The sequence below is a fragment of the Oncorhynchus tshawytscha genome, linkage group LG30 (genome assembly GCF_018296145.1).
Source record: "Oncorhynchus tshawytscha isolate Ot180627B linkage group LG30, Otsh_v2.0, whole genome shotgun sequence".
Classification (NCBI taxonomy): Eukaryota; Metazoa; Chordata; class Actinopteri; order Salmoniformes; family Salmonidae; genus Oncorhynchus; species Oncorhynchus tshawytscha.
The window spans coordinates 9,128,313-9,147,811 of NC_056458.1; the positions used below are offsets into that span (position 1 = coordinate 9,128,313).

At 42.4% G+C, this 19,499-nt stretch overlaps 1 protein-coding gene across 14 annotated transcripts in view; it reads left to right on the forward strand.

Moving 5' to 3' along the window:
• Positions 1–16,859, forward strand: part of mark2a (MAP/microtubule affinity-regulating kinase 2a) — a 28,379-nt gene extending 11,520 nt beyond the window's left edge. For 2 of the 14 annotated variants that reach the window (XM_024394471.2, XM_024394460.2), the window contains exons 2-19: positions 1,349–1,522; positions 4,278–4,331; positions 4,779–4,827; positions 5,021–5,086; positions 5,252–5,322; positions 5,421–5,477; positions 5,934–6,170; positions 6,283–6,402; positions 6,549–6,687; positions 7,065–7,177; positions 7,267–7,402; positions 7,562–7,713; positions 7,808–7,896; positions 10,645–10,782; positions 12,024–12,287; positions 13,555–13,581; positions 14,940–14,978; positions 15,355–16,859. In XM_024394471.2, coding sequence (XP_024250239.1) covers positions 1,385–1,522; positions 4,278–4,331; positions 4,779–4,827; positions 5,021–5,086; positions 5,252–5,322; positions 5,421–5,477; positions 5,934–6,170; positions 6,283–6,402; positions 6,549–6,687; positions 7,065–7,177; positions 7,267–7,402; positions 7,562–7,713; positions 7,808–7,896; positions 10,645–10,782; positions 12,024–12,287; positions 13,555–13,581; positions 14,940–14,978; positions 15,355–15,790 — 2,325 coding nt within the window. In that variant the 5' untranslated portion in view covers positions 1,349–1,384 and the 3' untranslated portion in view covers positions 15,791–16,859. The remainder of the gene's footprint in view (positions 1–1,348; positions 1,523–4,277; positions 4,332–4,778; positions 4,828–5,020; positions 5,087–5,251; positions 5,323–5,420; positions 5,478–5,933; positions 6,171–6,282; positions 6,403–6,548; positions 6,688–7,064; positions 7,178–7,266; positions 7,403–7,561; positions 7,714–7,807; positions 7,897–10,644; positions 10,783–12,023; positions 12,288–13,554; positions 13,582–14,939; positions 14,979–15,354) is intronic. The other 12 variants (XM_024394462.2, XM_024394465.2, XM_024394461.2 and 9 more) reach the window with 12 other exon arrangements.
• Positions 16,860–19,499: the final 2,640 nt, after the last annotated feature.

A 19,499-nucleotide genomic window follows, 5' to 3' on the forward strand; every position in this document is an offset into this window, starting at 1 on the left:
ATGATCATTCATGAAATATAATTTGATTAAACGAATGAATTGCACCCAAATTGGCTATTTAAATTTTTTCAATAAATATGGTACCTAACATCCGATTTGGACCATTCTTCCTAACAACGAATAAGATGAGCTATCCAATAAAAGGATCAAAAGCCACCCACAACCCCACCCCCAACAGCCAGTACAGTATCAGTTCTGTCTGCTGTATTCCCTGTGAATCTTCATTTTTTTTGTTCAGAGAAATTAGCCATTGGAGTCACAAGCTATTGGTTTTCTGCCCAAAGTTGCAAAGAAAATGTTGTGATCCATTTAATAAACACAAGAGACTAGTCAAATTTGATAAAAGGGTGTTGCAGAAGCAACAAGAACAGCAGCATCCAGTGTGCAAACCTGGTACTTTCACACTAATTTATGTAAATAATGCAAGCAACTTCAATGGTTAATTTCTCTGAACAGGGGAGGAAAACAACATCACCAGATTCACAGGGAATATACATAAAGGATCAAGAAGCAATACAGCATCTCCATACTAGATAACTGATGCTGGTTGTTGGGGTGGGATTGCTGGGGGGCTCCTGGGGTGGCTTTTGACCCATTTTTTTGGATTGCTCATGTCTTACTCACTGTTAGGAAGAAGTTTGGTCCAAATTGGATGTTTTGGTGCTATAACTGTTGAGTATTATGTGAATTCTATACATTTAAAAAGCCAATTTGGGTGAAATTTTAAACAAAATATTTCAGGAAAGCTATCTTATGTTTCTAACTACAGAAACAATTCCAGAACAGTCTGAGATGGTGGGTATCGTGGCTTGCTGAAATGGCATAGAATGACCCCAAATACTTATGAAAAAGGTCAAATGGGGTGACTAGATGCATAAAGTGCTTTCATTTCTAAACAGTAAAACAGACATGTATGAAAACCCCCTTAAAAGGTGACATTCTGAACTATCATGAAACATTTGATCTCCAATTCAAAATGCTGGCGTATAGAGCCAAATTTACACATTTCAGCTTCACTGTCCAAATAAAGAGGGGAGTATATGCTCCCAACAATTTTAATGGGTGAACCTAATGGCTTAGGTTGACCCATTAAATAGTTTGGAGCATACATAGTGTGTGACTTTATTTCATTATTTTTATATAGTGACTATGTAGATTGAGAGATCAACATTATTGGACAGTATCAAGTTATGCTCACAGTTGTGTTTTTCTATGAGGTCTCCTTGGATCCAAGGCTCTTTCTCCTTTGGGAGTCTAAAATGCATTGTCTCGATTTGTGTCGGAGGTGTTGTGTAGGCTAGTGTTAGGAAATCACCACTCCTAACAGAATTTTGTTCTCCTCTTTCAGTCTCACTCAGAGTCCAAGGCAGGCGGGCGTCCTAATATGCCGCGGTGCCGGAATTCTGTCGCCACAACGCCAGACGAGCAGCCACACATTGGCAACTACCGGCTGCTGAAAACCATCGGCAAGGGCAACTTTGCCAAGGTCAAACTGGCTCGTCATGTCCTCACAGGGAAAGAGGTGAGGATAAACTGAGATCAAACCAAGTCCAAACTTTGGATTTAGTGGTGCTGATGTTACTGCTTTTTTGTTAGATGTGTTTAGGGATGTGACTCTTTCCTTTCAAACACGGTTTGATACGCATCTAGATACATGGGCTCTGATATGATACTTTTAGTTTGAAACGATTTGGTGCGATTCAGTTTGATTAGTGGAAGGAATCGATGTGATTTGTTGCACTAACATTGTTGTCTGAACACATTAATTTTCCAGTCTAAATTAAAAATGTGATGGCGCTCAGGAGCTGGGCCTCTGAACTGGATCTGTCTGAGCTGAGTGGCCCTTGTGTATGTGTCTCAGGGGTTGTGTTAGTTTTCAACATTTCAGACTGCGTTTTATACCATTTCACCTACGTTTTATATTGAAAGTCAAGTTTTTTTTGTTGCATCAATAGAGTGATCAGGAGTGTGCAACTATAGTTTTCCTTCATAGAAAATACATTAGTGCAACACATTTGGCAGAAAAAAAGCTTACTTTCCATCAAATGACAACAGAAGTGCAACACTACAGTGCCATCAAACTATTCACACCCCTTTACTTTTTCCACATTTTGTTGTTACAAGGTGGGATTCAAATGTTGACAAAATTACAATTAAATCCAGTCTACACAAAAAAAATAAAGTTCTATTCATGTTTTCTAGTTATTTTTATATCTTGATTAGTTAAGTATTCAACCCTCTGAGTCAAAACATGTTAGAATCACCGTCGGCAGTGATTTACAGAGACTTACCCAGAAAGACTCACCGCTACGAGCTTTGCACACCTGGAATGTACACCATTGTTGATCGATGCTAGACAGCCATTTTCAAGTCATGCCATAGATTTTTAAGTCAACTGTAACTAGGCCACTCAGGAACATTCAATGTCGTCTTGATAAGCAACTCCAGTGTATTGTCTATTTGGCCTTGTGTTTTAGGTTCTTGTCCTGCTGAAAGGTGAATTTGTCTCCCAGTGTCTATTGGAAAGCAGACTGAACCAGGTTTTCCTCTAGGATTTTGACTGTGCTTAGCGCTATTCTTTTTCTTTTTATCATACAAAGCTCCCTTGTCTTTGCCGATGACAAGCATACCCAAAACATGATGCAGCCACCACCATGCTTGAAAATATGAAGAGTGATCTGAGTGGAGAAGTGCAACTGAAGCACAAAATTAGTCTGATGTCGAACAGAAATTACAATAAGAAGCATTTTATATCTGCATTTACAAAACACAAAGATATTTCTTATGAGTTTAATCTTTTTCTCTTGTGAAAAATGCAGAACTCTGTTAATGCGACCCCTGGTGGGTGTGTAGACTCCTGAGCTGAGCCATACGGCAGACTGCGCATCTAAACACTATCCAATTGGGGGGAGGGGGGAATTTGTTTTATGTCCCCCTACTTTATTCTGATATCCCCGTCACCCACTAATTAACTTGCCATTTTACAGGGCTCCAGACTGCGACCGTTTAATCGCATTTTGCAACCCTTTGACTTGGCTGTGTGCGAGTTACATTTTTAATTGGTTGCATCAGACAAGTGTTCTGATTATAACATTTCAAAATCCAATCACGGGGAAAACACAGCAATCCTGTGTAGTACTGCTGTTGCCATTGAAGAGAGGAGGTTCTCTGCTTTCTGTGGGTAGGATTTTTTTATTTCTCAACTGAATATTCAGCAGGATGTTTGATATAGCTTTGAGATACAGAGTGCACGAACTGCGCATCGACAATTGTGATTGCATAGGCGTCATTGGATAGTAGGCTACAACTGCAAAGTTTTGGGACATTACATTTACTGTTAGATTAATACATGGCTACTAGCAGTGGGTATTAGATTTAGAGTTTACTATCTAGCTAATATTTTGAGTTTCCATTTACTCAGGTGTAAATTAGCCCATGATATTAGTGCACATAAAGACAGGCAAATTCATCTCTTTTGAGCAAGAATTCTGGAGCCCTATTTTTAACAGCACAATATAACAATTGCCTTGTAGTCAACCCAAAATTCAAAATGGATTAGGTTACACATCAAATTATTTAAAATCACAACCCGTGAGATTAAGTAACTTATTTCTTGAATACCATCTCAGTAGTCTATTACACTTCTTAATAAAGCACTGTGAATGACTTTAAAATGATTACCCATTTTGTTCTGTTGTGTGACCCCACATTTTTGTATATGAGATCAAATCATGGGCTGGTGCTCGCACAAATGATTTCACTCTTTGTAATGAAATTACAACTTTACCATGTTCATGTAAAAATGACCAGATGCACTGACTGTTTAAAGCAAAACTAGGAAAACGTTTCTTGTGAAACGGGCAATCTCAAAGCCCCGATCAGCAGGTAGATGTGCAATCGGCAAAAATGCGAGTTGTCCACTCCACTAGCCGACACAACTATGCCGGTAAAACACAATTTTCTACAGCACATTTGGTAACAATGACCCAGCAAATTACATTGGTTGTCACCCAACTACACTGAACAAAAATATAAACGCAACATGTAAAGTGTTGATCCCATGTTTCATAAGCTGAAATAAAAGATGCCAGAAATGTTTACATCCCTGTTGATGTACCATGAGTGCTTGGAGTGGGGCATAACATGGAGAAACAATACCGAGAGTAATAGAGTTGTTTGGGGGGAAAGAGTCCTCAGCCAGTTCTTTCCACTGGTGGGTGGTATAGTTCAAGTCGAGCTACTCATGTCTAACTTTCCCCCCTCCCCTCCTATAAAAGGTGGCTGTGAAAATCATAGACAAAACGCAGCTCAACTCTTCCAGTCTCCAAAAGGTGAGGACAATGAGATGCTGGGTTAATGCCACACGGTTGTTGTTTTGATTTGTGTGTTCGGATAGGGGCGGTTTATTTCTGAAATAGAAAGAATACAGCTCAAATCAAGAAGAGATTGTGACAGAGCATTGCTTATTCACATCCATCCTCTTGAAGCATCTTCCAGTCCCTAACCCCAATCTTCTCCTGAAGAGGGTAGTTTCCTCTGTAGGGCTTAGGGCAGGATATGGGGGTAATTACAGGAAATTAGACCCAAGTACTTCCTGTCGTGATGGTTTGGGTGGGGTGCCAGTACTCTATTCAGAAATGTATGCATGTAGACGTGCACACAGTGATTTTCACATACAGTCTTGGAGTGTAGAGTTAAAATTATATTGGATCAACTGTGACTTTGTCGCATATAAACTGATTGATCTTCTGTTAATGTCTCTGTTCTCCTGCCCATAGCTGTTTCGTGAAGTGAGGATCATGAAGCTGCTCAATCACCCAAATATCGGTGAGCTTTGTGCTGCTTTCCTTTTCAGATTATCAATCCCCAACCAAACAACAGAAACATGTTTTGCGTGCCTGCTTATTGGTGGAGGCTTCCAATGTAGAGGTCATAGTTCATATTTTGAAAATTGATCGCTAAGTTGTGATGGAAGGTGTTGTCTTGATTGAATTGAACAAAATGTATCTTTTCTCTGTAGTTAAGTTATTTGAAGTTATTGAGACAGAGAAGACGCTGTACTTGATCATGGAGTATGCCAGTGGAGGTGAGTGAAGACCTACTCAGTTCAACCTGATGTTCTGTTTTCAGCATTTAATAACATCAGTTCTGTCTCGCTTTATTCACGTACTCTTTTTACTCACTCAACCTTTTATCCTCCTTTGTTCAACACTCCCCTACATTCTGTCTCCCCCTCAACCCCTCTCCTCAGGTGAGGTGTTTGATTACCTTGTTGCTCACGGGAGAATGAAAGAGAAAGAGGCCAGAGCCAAATTTAGACAGGTGAGACACTGTTTGTCTGCTGGTTTCATTTCCTGTTATTGCCAATACTGTTTAAAAGGGAATGGTCATCCTAGCTGTTGCTCCTTGTCTTGCTACAGATTGTGTCAGCGGTACAGTACTGCCACCAGAAGTGCATCGTGCACAGAGACCTGAAGGTGAGGATGGACAAGAAATGGGGAAGTGTTTTGATGTGTTATGTAGAGAAAGAGATGGCTACATTTGTGACTAAATCAAGATTATTACATTATGAAATGCATAAAAACATTCTTTACTTCAGGATACTTCAACTGGTGACTACCCCAGAGAATAAACAAGAAGGAGCACTCAGTTGCTGCGTATATCTGATTTTTACGTAAGCCTATTGTTTTTCCCATCAATAAATCCATCAGATTTACCCAGCAACAGTGCTCCTTTTTTTCTCTATTTATTCTCCCGGATAGTCACCAGTAGAAGTATCCTGGGGTAAGAAATGTTTTTGGGATCCACCCTTTTTTTCATTTAAGCTGGGCTGAAGTGCCTTTTGAGTACACCTTTTTTCCATGTTCATGTTGGTGTTCTTTAAATATTTTTGTTGAAAGAACTGGTATCAATAGAAAATGATTTCTCTCCAGGCAGAGAATCTACTCCTAGATGCTGACATGAACATCAAGATCGCAGACTTTGGTTTCAGCAATGAGTTCACCATGGGGAACAAGCTGGACACGTTCTGTGGCTCTCCTCCGTACGCCGCCCCGGAGCTGTTCCAGGGGAAGAAATATGACGGCCCCGAGGTGGACGTCTGGAGCTTGGGGGTCATCCTCTACACACTGGTCAGCGGATCTCTGCCTTTCGACGGACAGAACCTAAAGGTGGGCGGGGAACAGTGAAGGTGGAAGGGATGCATGGTGAACACGTGATGTTGTTGAATACCTACCCACACCTCACTTTAATCCTTGTCTGTTGTGCTCGTCTTCCCTTTAGGAGCTGCGCGAACGGGTTCTGCGGGGGAAGTATAGGATTCCCTTCTACATGTCCACAGACTGCGAGAACCTGCTCAAGAAGTTCCTCATTCTCAACCCAACCAAGAGGGGCAGCCTGGAGGTTAATAGTACCTCACCTAGCCACTGCCTCCGCTGGATACAAACCAGAATTGTGTAGAGACAACTGTTAGTACTGTGTTTTTCTATCCACCTCCCTTTCCCCATTAACTCCAAGACTCCGTCCTCTCTCTCTCTGCTTGTGTCCAGCAGCAGATCATGAAGGACCGCTGGATGAACGTAGGCCATGAGGAGGAGGAGCTGAAGCCCTTCATCGAGCCCCAGCCAGACTACAAGGACCCCAAGAGGACAGGTCAGCACCCCGACCGAGCGGGGGGGTGGAAGAGAGGTGGGGCAGGCGTCTGGTGGATGAGCTGGTGGCAGTAGAGGGGTTTACTGGGGAAGGGGTTAGAAGTCACGTTAATTGGGGGAGGGCCCCTCTATCTGAAGGTAGTCTTATTTTACGTGCCCTGTTAGTCTGCCTACCTCTGTGTTGCGTAACATGCCCTTTGCTGTGTCAACATGTGCCTTCATGTTTAGTAAAACTAAATACTATACTTTACTTTTTTTGTTAGACTCTAATGATATGCCTTTATGGTCTAACTATTTTGTCTGTAGAATCATGTGTTTGTGATCGGTTTCTCTCTGCAGTATGCTGCATGTGTGCGTAGTACTTCTGTCTTTGATGTGGTAGTACAGTTGACCTTTTCTCGCCATTCTGTCCAGATATCATGTTGCAGATGGGCTACTCTGCGGAGGAGATCCAGGACTCGCTCGTCAACCAAAAATACAATGACGTCATGGCCACATATCTATTACTGGATTACAGGAACTCTGAGGTACAAAGTGAATACACTCTATATGTAGGAGCAAAGTGTGTCCTACTCCTGCCATGGTAATATTTATGACCATCCCTCTTCCCCCTCAGATGGACGAATGCATCAGCCTATCAATGAAACCCCGCCCAGGAAGTGACCTCACAAACAGCAATGCCCAATCCCCTTCTCACAAGGTACAGCGCAGTACCTCATCCAATCAGAAGCCCCGGAGAGCAACAGATGCAGGTAGGAAGCTGTTTGGATTGATGAGGATACTGTAAATGTACTGATATTTTGGACAAATGCTCTTATTTTGGTTTCAACTATCTTTTTATATTGATCTCCGTCTTTGCGTCTCTGTCCCACTCTTTCCATTCTTCTGTTGTTTCTTGTTCTTTTTCCCAGGTTCTTCAGCTTCTAAGCGTTCCCAGGGCGACAACAAGCACACAGCAGAGGATTATGGGAGGAAAGGTTCTGGCACTGGCAGCTCCACTAAAGTCCCTCCCAGTCCCTTAGCTGCAGCAGATCGTAAGAGGAGCACCCCAACCCCCTCCACCGTGAGTGGACTTATTGTTCTGCATGCCTGCCACTCCAGGGTTGATGGCATGTACCCTACTGTACTCTACATCATATCCTCTATCGGTCCTACAGAACAGCATCCTGTCCACTGGTACGAGTCGCAGTCGAAACTCGCCAGTCCCTGAGAGAGCCACACTTGGGGTCCAGAACGGAATGGACAGGTAGACACAAGCACCCGCGCGCGCACTCTTACACACTCGCAATCACACACTCTCTGACATGGCAGTGGAGATCTGTTTTTGGGGCTAGTCACATGTCTAGGTGGCAGTGTTTACAAGCAGTGGCCAGCCGCCAGTGGATTTAACACAGAGCAGGTGGATTCCTAGTGTACATACTAGAGGTCGGCTGATTAATTAGGGCGGATTTCAAGTTTTCATAACAATTGGAAATCGGTATTTTTGAACGCCGATTTTGCCATATATATCTATATATATATATTTTACAACTTTATTTAACGAGGCAAGTCCGTTAAGAATACATTCTTATTCTCAATGACGGCCTAGGAACGGTGGGTTAACTGCCTTGTTCAGGGGCAGAAGGACAGATTTTTACCTTGTCAGCTCAGGGATTCAATCTTGCAACCTAACGGTTAACTAGTCCAACGCTCTAACCACCTGCCTCACGGAGCCTACCTGTTACGCGAATGCAGTAAGAAGTCATGATAAGTTGCTAGCTAGCATTAAACTTATCTTATAAAAAACAATCAATCAATCAATCATAATCACTAGTTATGGTGGATGATATTACCAGTTTATCTAGCGTGTCCTGCATTGCATATAATCGATGCGGTGCGCATTCGTGAAAAAGGACTGTCGTTGCTCCAACGTGTACTTAACCATAAACATCAATGCCTTTCTTAAAATCAATACACAGAAATATATATTTTTAAACCTGCATATTTAGCTAAAAGAAAGGTTAGCAGGCAATATTAACCAAGTGAAATTGTTTCACTTATCTTGCGTTAATTGCACGCGGAGTCAGGGTGTATGCAACAGTTTGGGCCGCCTGGCTCATTGCAAACTAATTTGCCAGAATTTTACGTAATTATGACATAACATTGAAGGTTGTGCAATGTAACAGCAATATTTAAGCTTAGGGATGCCACCCGTTAGATAAAATACGGAACGGTTCCGTATTTCACTGAAAGAATAAACGTTTTGTTTTCAAAATGATAGTTTCCGGATTCCACCATATTACTGACCTGAGGCTCGTATTTCTGTGTGTTATTATGTTATGATTTGATAGAGTAGTCTGACTGAGCGATGGTAGGCACCAGCAGGCTCGTAAGCATTCATTCAAACAGCACTTTCGTGCGTTTTGCCAGCAGCTCTTCACAATGCTTCAAGCTTTGCGCTGTTTATGACTTCAAGCCTATCAACTCCTGAGATTAGGCTGGTGTAACCGATGTGAAATGGCTAGCTAGTTAGCGGGGTGCGTGCTAATAGCATTTCAATAGTCACTCGCTCTGGAGTAGTTGTTCCCCTTGCTCTGCATGGTTAACGATGCTTCGAGGGTGGCTGTTGTCGATGTGTTCTTGGTTCGAGCCCAGGTAGCGGTGAGGAGAGGGATGGAATCTATACTGTTACACTGGCAATACTAAAGTGCCTATAAGAACATCCAATAGTCAAAGCTATATGAAATACAAATGGTAGAGGGAAATAGTCCTATAATTCCTATAATAACTACAACCTAAAACTTCTTACCTGGGAATATTGAAGACTCATGTTAAAAGGAACCACCAGCTTTCATATGTTCTCATGTTCTGAGCAAGGAACTTAAACGTTAGCTTTCTTACATGGCACATATTGCAGTTTTACTTTCTTCTCCAACACTTTGTTTTTGCATTATTTAAACCAAATTGATTGTTTCATTATTTGAGGCTAAATTGATTTTATTGATGTATTATATTAAGTTAAAATAAGTGTTCATTCAGTATTGTTGTAATTGCCATTATTACAAATATATATATTTTTAAATAGGCCGATTAATCGGTATCGGTGTTGAAAAATCATGATCGGTCGACCTCTAGTACATACACATTCTCACATACAGTCACACAGGAGCAGTTTTGACATTTTTTATAATGGATTAGTGACACATTTTAGCAAGTATGAAAGAATCAAAATATACTCGAGGCCAGCTTACTCACAAAGTGAAACGCTGCATCTGCAATCAACTGAAATCATAATAATTTCTTGACCCTGATAGTCAGATCTCACTCTTTCATCTGGGATTTATGATGCTGGCTGCTTTTATATGCAGGCTACTTCCAGGCACAAAAAGGGAAGAATGCAGAGGGAACGTGTTTAAATAACATGTTCTGTGTGGGAGAAGGGGAGCAGCGTTGCCAACAGCATGTGACTAAAACATGTTTGCTTGAAAGAGATGAGAGGGCAAACTGACACGGTGTGGTCAGCACCATCGCTACTAAACTAAACCGTATTGGTTGAACACTAGCACACATTCTCCTCACTGACTGAATGGCGCTTTCACACAATGTTATGTCAAATATGCCTTGTTAATTTAATAGGGTTTTGTAACATTCACATTGTCCCCATTTAAAAAAAAAAAAAAAAAAAAGTATTTTATTCCTTTTTTTTTTAAAGCCACTTTTTCTTTCCTCAAACTTGTGTTCTGTTCTGACAATTTCTCTCTCCATCTCTTCTTTGGGGTGCAATGCTTCCCTGAAGTAATGCAGTCTTCCATTAAGGGAGCTTAATGGAAGCTGTTCTGTATAGTCATCCAATACAAATCTGGCTTATCTGAGATCCTGTGTTGTCTGTGTTGTTTTCCTCCCTCCGTGTTCCCCCCCGCTTCCTCCCCACTTCTAACCTTGATTACCCCATGGCCCTCTTCCACCCCTCACGGGGGGGCGGTCGGCACTGGGTTTATTAATTTCTCTCCCCCAGCCTAACCACCCCAGGGTCCCGCGCCTCCACAGCCTCGGCAGCCGCAGTTCTCTCTTCCTCCTCCCGCCCCCGACACCACAAGTCCCTGTCCACCTCTGCCCATCCCACCCCCTCAGACATCCACGCACACCGGCCCAGGCAAGTGTCACCAGAGCGGGGAACACAAGGACAGTCACTCGTCAGAAGGGAGAATAGAGGGGATATGAAAGGGTTTGGGTTAGATGGTCCCTGGTGGCAGTTCTCAGCATTGAGTATTCAAAACAGGTAGAGATGGATCACAGATGTAGGGGTTAAAAGGGTAGCAATATTGCTGGAAGGGCAACATTGAAAGCACCCTACTTTTTTCTGTCTGCTACTTTCCCCACCCCCTGAAACTCACCCTACAAGCACCCCACCTCTTTGGGAAATACCTTTCTCCCCAACACTTCTGTCCTTATTTTGACCAGTCCTACCACAAATATTGCACATGAAATCCAGAACCTTCCCAACCTGTGGTTCATGTGTAACTGAGAGTTTGCAGGTACACATCAAACACTTTGAACGTGGCCCGGCCGGTGCCATGTTTTTGCTTGAGCCGGAACTCTCTCAGCTCCTGGCTGGTGTGCATGTCATGTAATCTCTTTTTAATACCTCCTGTAACTCCCTGTCCATACAAAATCTGACATCTCATGGGCCATGCACATTGTTTTTGTTGATTTTTTTTTTTTTTTACAATCCTAGTGAATGAGCTATAATGGTAGGATGTCATTCACTTATCAATTGGTTAACACGTAATCCACTTTATCACTACGTGGTTTCGCTATAACCTCAATGACAATGAGTGAGTGGTCCATGACATAATCAACAGTATCACAGCTCCATGCCCCTTCCCCAACCTTTCCTTCTTTGTAGTGATGCTGCATTTGTTGTTACCCTGTTAGCTGATCCTACTGTGTCACGCTGATTTTGTGATAATGCAGAGTGCCTCTGATTTTAACACTCAACAAAGCTTCATTGGCCTCAAATTCCAAGTCTGTAGTTTATACCTGCTGCCCATGGCGGGTCACGAGGCTGTAATCGTTTTCTGGGCAATATGTCATTTTACTAGGCTTCATCTTTCAAGATTAAAGTCAATCATGGGAGATTTTGCGGTGTGGATGGCATGTTGTAGCCTAATAGAAGCAGCTACATTGTTGCACACATTCCTTTAGTCAAAGGCTAAAATTATATGAATTTACTGAACTTTTGTTTCACCATCTCAGGCTCAGTTATGTTTTTATCATACATTCTTTGTGGGAAATAGCTTCAGCAATGGGGAAAATGTTGATGTGCATGGTGATAATGAAATCTATAAATGTCTCCTCTGCCTACTCATTCTACTCCCAAAACTATAAAAACAGCACTGCCCCTCTGAGAGTACCAGTGGCGTCTCCCTCTGCTCACAACGTCAGCAGTTCCACGGCGACTGAGCGATCCAACTTCCCCAGAAATGTGGCCACCAGAAGCACTTTCAGTGCTGGGCAGCAGAGGGCAACGCGGGACCAGCATGCCTCCACCTACAATGGTCCCCCAGCATCCCCCTCCCTTTCCTATGGGAACAGCCAGGCCCGAAGAGCTGGGGGCACTGGTATCTTCAGCAAGTTCACCTCTAAATTTGTGCGCAGGTGAGAGAATGGGGGAACGGGGACCTGTGATGTGATTTTCTGTTTTGCTGATCACATCCTGGTGTTGAACATCTTGCCTTAAGTGAATGAGAGTGAGAATTACAGTGAGGTATTCATGTTTGTGCATTGTGATTTTTGGACTGTTCGTTCTTCTCTTCACTGTGTCCCTGTGATGATTTTTTTTGTCTGGACATAATGTTCTTGTGCTCACAATGTGCTTGACTACAAGTACTCCCCTCCTTTTTTATTTATTTTTTAGTTTGAGTTGGTTTGGAGCTGTGCATGTTTTTGTTGCTATGGTCAGTTGCCACATGTAATTGGAGCAGCTAGCGAAGTTACTCTGTGTAGAAATACCTTCAAATACAAATCTGAGTATCTTGCTATAGTTTAATTGTTTTATTGATAAATTGTACAGCACTCAGAATGTAAGGTGTTATACACAGTGTACAAAACATTAAGAACACCTTGCTAATATTGAGTTGCACCCCCCCCAATTTTGCCCTCAGAACAGCATCAATTCGTCAGGGCATGGACTCTACAAGGTATCGAAGGCATTCCACAGGGATGCTGGCCCATGTTGACTCCAATGCTTTTGTGTCAAGTTGGCTGAAAGTCCTTTGGTTGGTGGCCCATTCTTGATACACGGGAAACTGTTGATTTATGAAAAACCCAGCAGTGTTGCAGTTCTTGACAAAAAACCGGTGAAGCTTGGCACCTACTACCATACCCCGTTCAACGGCGCTTAAATATTTTGTCTTGCCTGTTCACCCTCTGAATAGCACACATACACAATCCATGTCTCAACTGTCTTAAGGCTGAAAAATCTTTCTTTAACCCATCTCCTCTCCTTCATCTACACTGATTTGTAGTGGATTTAACAAGCGACATCAATAAGGGATCATAGCTTTCACCTGGTCAGTCTGTCATGGAATGAGCAGGTGTTCTTAAAGTTTTGTAAACAGTGTAAATGTATCATAATTGGCATGCATGTCTCCCAACCAGTGCTAACGTTAGTCCTAATCCGAGTCCGTTCATGTAACTGCTCTGCCTTTAACATCCTGAAGACTATGGTAATGTCAAGCTACATTAACAGCTATTTAGTGACAAACTGTTTGGCTTAAGCAGCTCACCTCCTGAGGGACACCGGAGGGAGTATTCATCTCTTTCAGTTGACTGACATGTATAACAGATTTGCTGTGGTTTGTTTATGCGCACGTTTGTGTACATACAGTTTTTTCTTTTTCTTCCCCCCTCCCCTTTTTTGTAGAAATCTCTCATTCAGATTCCCCAGAAGGTAGGCAAAAATAACCACACCCAGTTTTTCCTCAACTATTACCTTGTCGTATCTCTCCACTGTGAGGCTATTTTATGTGTCATGACCCTTTTTTTTTTTTTTTTTTTATAGGATTTATTTTTGTAACGATTTGCCTTTTTATACTAACTCACCCTGCTCTCCATCGCCTGGTTCACCGTCATCTGCTGCTCTAGTCATCCCTCAGTGAATGATACTCCTCCCTTTCTGCTTTCTCTCATTCCCGTTTCCTTTTTTGTCTCGGTTAGTGTTGAGTGTTGCCCTATGGGTCCTTGGCCAATTGAATAGAAAATCCTCCGTGCAGCCCAGTCTGATCATGCCATGCTACCCAGTGTGCATAAAGCTAAGAAGCTTAGAATACAGAGATGGTGATTGTTGAGAAGAACACGCATTCTTCTGAAATCTAATGCTATTGCCAGCTGTCTGTATTGTGGGAAGGCTTTCAACATTACATGCTCAGACAGAAGTAGGGATTATTGCTGTTGATTTTGAAAATGTCACGTCACTGTTATTTTGGGAGGGATATCTCCTGCATTTCTTTTCTGATACCAGGCCACTGGTCCTGGTTTGCAGTTTGCACTAAACAACCTCATATTTCAGCAACGTCCTGCTGTTCTTTTTTCTTTTTCTTAACTTGGCTTATTTTTGTTTCTATTTCGAATGAGTTCCCTGAAGTGTCATTTGAGCCGTCTGTTTCTTGGCACTAATATAATATTCTCAGCAACAAAGTGATGAAGATAGAATTTTTTGATGTTTACTAAAACTTGCGTCAAGGAGTGCATGTATATGATGTCGTATAATTGTGGTGGGCACAGACTTAAGGTTTTGGGCACCTTGGGAAACTGAGAATAGGTCCGCAGAATGCCTGCATATGCATCTGACCGATGCTGTTTATTTTATTCTTATGGATGCCTTGCTGTGGGAGTTTGAGGAGAGGGGTTATTGGATGGTGGTGATGGGCCTTATTAACATAACAGACAAAGATGTGATCTCTGACTGTTCATTCCAGTTGTATGCTAAACAAAAATACAGCAGTATCCATGGATTGTGTGATTCCACTTCGGGGGGGGGGGTAAATCCATTTTGGGGGATTTGAAATAGAATTAGTAGAGGTATTAGTAGAGATACCTAGTTATTTCCTCATAGCCCTCTAAAATGTAGTGGAGCTCACATGAATGAAATCTATGGATACATACAGTATAATTTCTAAGAAAAATACTATAGAATCTGGAATTTGAAGGTGCAGGGGTTGCAATGGGAGTTGATGGTGTTTGTGCTAACCTGGTAATAAAGTCTAATTGGAATTTGGGGAGACTAAACTTTTGCCGATTTTCTTTGAGGAGCCCGTATGAGGGAGAGGGTCGAGATGAGGCCAACAGGTGAGGATTACGATAGTGACAATTTGATCAATCTGTTGATTCAGTGAAAAAAATGTCAATCAAATAATGATTAGATTAATTGATTTAGGTGGTGTAAAGAATAGCATGCTGATTATATGATCAGTAGCGCTCCTTCGGTTTTGACAATGTAAGCATTGATCTTTTAATAACAGAAAGAGACGCATGTATTCTGTTGCTCATTGAAGAGTCCATGTAAATGCACAACTTAAATGTTTCATGCTCATGCTGTCATTGGTTCCCCCTGTGATTGAATGCATTGTTAACCAGCCCGTAACCTTGCTGTTTTGTCTGTTTTTCATTCATTCTGTCCTTGCCTTATATTTATTCTCCTTTCCTACTTTCTTTCCCAACTCAGACCCATGTTGACCACTGCTGAGAAGCTGGAGAAGGGCACCCTGGGCTCTGCAGGAGACGAGAACAAAGACTCCCTGTCCTCCACCTCTACGGTGCCCAGCACCACGACCCCGGGCCTGACCTCTAAGGACAACAAGCCCCGCTCGCTACGCTTCACCTGGAGCATGAAAACCACCTCCTCCATGGAGCCCAACGAGATGATGAAGGAGATCCGGAAGGTTCTGGACTCCAACAGCTGCGAGTATGAGCTGCGAGAGCGCTACATGCTGCTGTGTGTGTCTGGGAATCCCGCCCGTGACGATTTTGTCGAGTGGGAGATGGAGGTGTGCAAGCTGCCCCGCCTCTCCCTTAACGGGGTTCGCTTTAAGCGCATTTCTGGCACATCCATCGCCTTCAAGAACATCGCCTCCAAGGTTGCCAATGAGCTCAAACTGTGAGCTTGTGGAAGAGGGGTAGTGATGTTAACAATGAGTTGGACGGTGGATGGAGACAGACTGGAGCACAAAGGCAAAGAGGCTGAACTTTGAGACTGAACTGAGAGCTTTTGAGATGAAGGCAAAGGAGGATGGAGAGACTTTGGGTGGGTGGGGGGGAGCAAAGTGGCTAGGGGGAGGTTGTGTGTGTATAGACCGTTTTGAGGGGATTGTTAATTTTCTTGGGAGGGGATGTTTTTTTTTCAGTTTGGGGTTTCTGGCCCCTCTCGCCCCTCTGACTTTTCTGTTGTCTTCTGAGACCGTTTTGTTTCTCTTAAACCTCACAATCATCTTTTTCCAAAATACATTTATTGTTGGAAAATATGAAAGGAAATTAGTAAAAAAAAAATGTATGAACTGATTTGTAGGTTTTCTTTTTATTTTGAGCCCAAAATGGCCCTGGACTCAGCCAGCTGTAACCCTCAGGCCTTTCTCCCTTGCTTATCCTGCACCAAGCCCAATCTATGGTCTAAGCACCATGTTACTGTACTTGAGTATCTTGCCCCCATTTTCAGCTGTCTGTTTTGAACAGATGAAGAGAGCTGCAGTTTGACACTGAATGTACAACATGATTAGACTAATGTATCTGAGGTACAACGCATATTCACTACAGCTGTAAATTGGTTTTCACATCATGTTCTAATTTTAATCAGCTAATGACAGTTGCACAAGGTGTTTCCGTGTGGTCCAGAAAGCTTCTGCCATTTTTTACATCATTGTACAGTGTCTTACTTGAGGCTACCATGGACATGCAGACTTGAACTCTTTGCACTCTGATTGCGAGCCTTCACCTGCCTGCTCCCCAAGCCCCTTCAAAAATTTTTTTTTTTTTTTTTTATACAGCAGGGGTAATTTATCTGATTAAATAATTAAGGGCCAATTGATAATTATTGGTGGATTGTAATGTAATTAAGAGTTGCTGGTTGGTTTCAATGTGCTGCACTGGAATGTCTGAGTCAGAGTTCCTTTGCCTTTCTCTGGAGAAAATAATTATTAATATTGTTATTATAAGAATAAACAAAGTTGGATGATATCTTTGCTTTTCAGTTTTGTTATCTGTTATAGAAGCCCACTTTAATATGCCCACATATTGCTGATGAATGAAGAAAATGCAGAACAATTGTACACGCTTAAGAGACTCATTATTTCACCATAAACATTAGATATGCAAATAATGTATATACAGTCGTTCAGAAAGTATTAAGACCCCTTGACTTTTTACACATTTTGTTACATTACAGCCTTATTCTAAAATGTATTAATGTTTTTCCCTCATCAATCTCCACACACTAACCCATAATGACAAAGCAAAAACTGGTCTTAAATGTTTGCAGATTTATATAATTTAAAAAAAGAAAAACATACGTAAATAAGGTAAGTATTCCCTTTGCTATGAGACTCAAGATGGAGCTCAGAGGCATCCTGTTTCCATTGATCATCCTTGATGTTTATATAACTTCATTGGAGTCCACCTGTGGTAAATTCATTTGATTGGACATGATTTGGAAAGGCACACACCTGTCTATATAAGGTCCCACAGTTTGACAGTGCATGTCAGAGCAAAAACCAAGCCATGAGGTTGAAGGAATTGTCTGTAGTGCTCTGAGACAGGATTGTGTCAAGGCATAGATCTGGGGAAGGGTACCAAAAAATGTCTGCCGCATTGAAGGTCCCCAAAAACACAGTGGCCTCCATCATTCATAAATGGAAGATGTTTGGAACCACCAAGACTCTTCCTAGAGCTGGCCGCCCAGCCAAACTGTGCAATCGGGAGAACGGCCTTGTGCCGGGAGGTAACTAAGAACCTGATGGTCACTCTGACTGAGCTCCAGAATTCCTCTGTGGAGATCCTTCCAGAAGGACAAGGATCTCCACCAATCAGGCCTTTATGTTAGAGTTGCCAGACAGAAGCCATTCCTCTGTAAAAGGCACATGAGTCTGCTTGGAGTTTGCCAAAAAGGTAACTAAAGGACTCAGACCATGAGAAACAAGATTCTCAAGTTTCTCTGAAACCAAGATTCAACTCTTCAACGTGAATGCCAAGCGTCACGTCTGGAGGAAACCTGGCACCATCCCTACAGTGAAGCATGGTGGTGGCATCATGCTGTGTGGATGTTTTTCAACCTCAGGCACTGGGAAACTAGTCAGGATCAAGGGAAATATGAACGGCTCAAAGTACAGAGGGATCCTTGATGAAAACCTGCTCCAGAGCGCTAAGGACCTCAGACTGTGGTGACAGTTCGCCTTCTAACAGGACAATGCAGGAATGGCTTCGGGACAAGTCTCTGAATGTCCTTGAGTGGCCCAGCCAGAGCCCCGACTTGAAGCTGATTGAACATCTCTGGAGAGACCTGAAAAGAGCTGTGCGGTGACGCTCCCCAACCAACCTGAGAGAGCTTGAGAGGATTTGCAGGGAAGAATAGGAGAAATTCCCAAATACAGGTGTGCCAAGCTTGTAGTGTCATACCCAAGAAGACTCGAGGATGTAATCGCTGCCAAAGGTTCTTCAACAAAGTACTGAGTAAAGGGTCTGAATACTTATGTAAATGTGATATTTCATTTTTAGATTTTATCAGCATAACGCAACAGGAACCAGTATTAGTCAGATGAGGCAATGTTTTTCTACTCATCAATTGTCCAGTGTCGCGTGCCAACTGGAGCTGCTGCTTCTGTTTTTTAGCTGATAGAAGTGGAACCCGGTGTGGTCGTCTGCTGCAATTGCCCATCCGTGACAAGGACTGACGTGTTGTGAGTTACGAGATTGCCAGAACACACAACTCGTTGTACTGTGCAGTTCTTTGCCTGTTCATTGCCTGTTAGTGACCTGCCTGTAAGCTTGCACAATTCTTATCATTCTCCTTCGACCTCTCATCAAGCTGTTTTCGCCCACAGAACTGCCGTTGACTGGATGTTTTTTTACATTTTTTTTAATAAACCATTCTTGGTAAACCCTAGACACTGTTGTGCGTGAAAAGCTCAGGCCAGGCCCTTTCTGAGATACCTAAACCGGCACCTGGCACCAACGATCAATCATACTGCGCTCAAAGTTGCTTAGGTCACCCATTTTGCCCTTTTTAATGCTCAATCGAAGAGAAACTGAATATCTGTCTGCTTTTATACAGCGAGCCACGGCCACGTGACTCACTGTCAGTAGGAGCTAACTATTTCTGTGAACGGGGTGGTGTACCTAATAAACTGGCCACTGCGTGTATATCACAACAGACCTTGATTTGAGTTGACCTTTGCCTTGTACCCATAACTGCAGAAAGCAATGCTATTTTGTTTTCCATTTCAATACAAAGCACAGTGCAATAAACACACAGAAACAATGTGAAAATCAACAAGTGTCTCTGCTGAAATGAAAGGAGACCGGACAGTGAATTAGAACACGGAAGAATGACGCATTCCTGCACTGCAGATCTTGGTGTTGTGTTCTTTAAACCAGGGGATCCTCACAAGACCCAGTAGTGGGGCAAAACATATTCTGGCCTATATTATAGTATATCGGACCAAATATTTATCACTACACAATTTCACTTTGTTTAATAGGGGTAGCCTGGGTGCAAAAAAAAGGGATGAGCCTGTAAACAGACCAGCATGGATGAAATATTCCATGCACTCAATGTGGACTGGAAAATGTTCTGTGGTAGATTTAGGCTACTTCTTGGGCCTT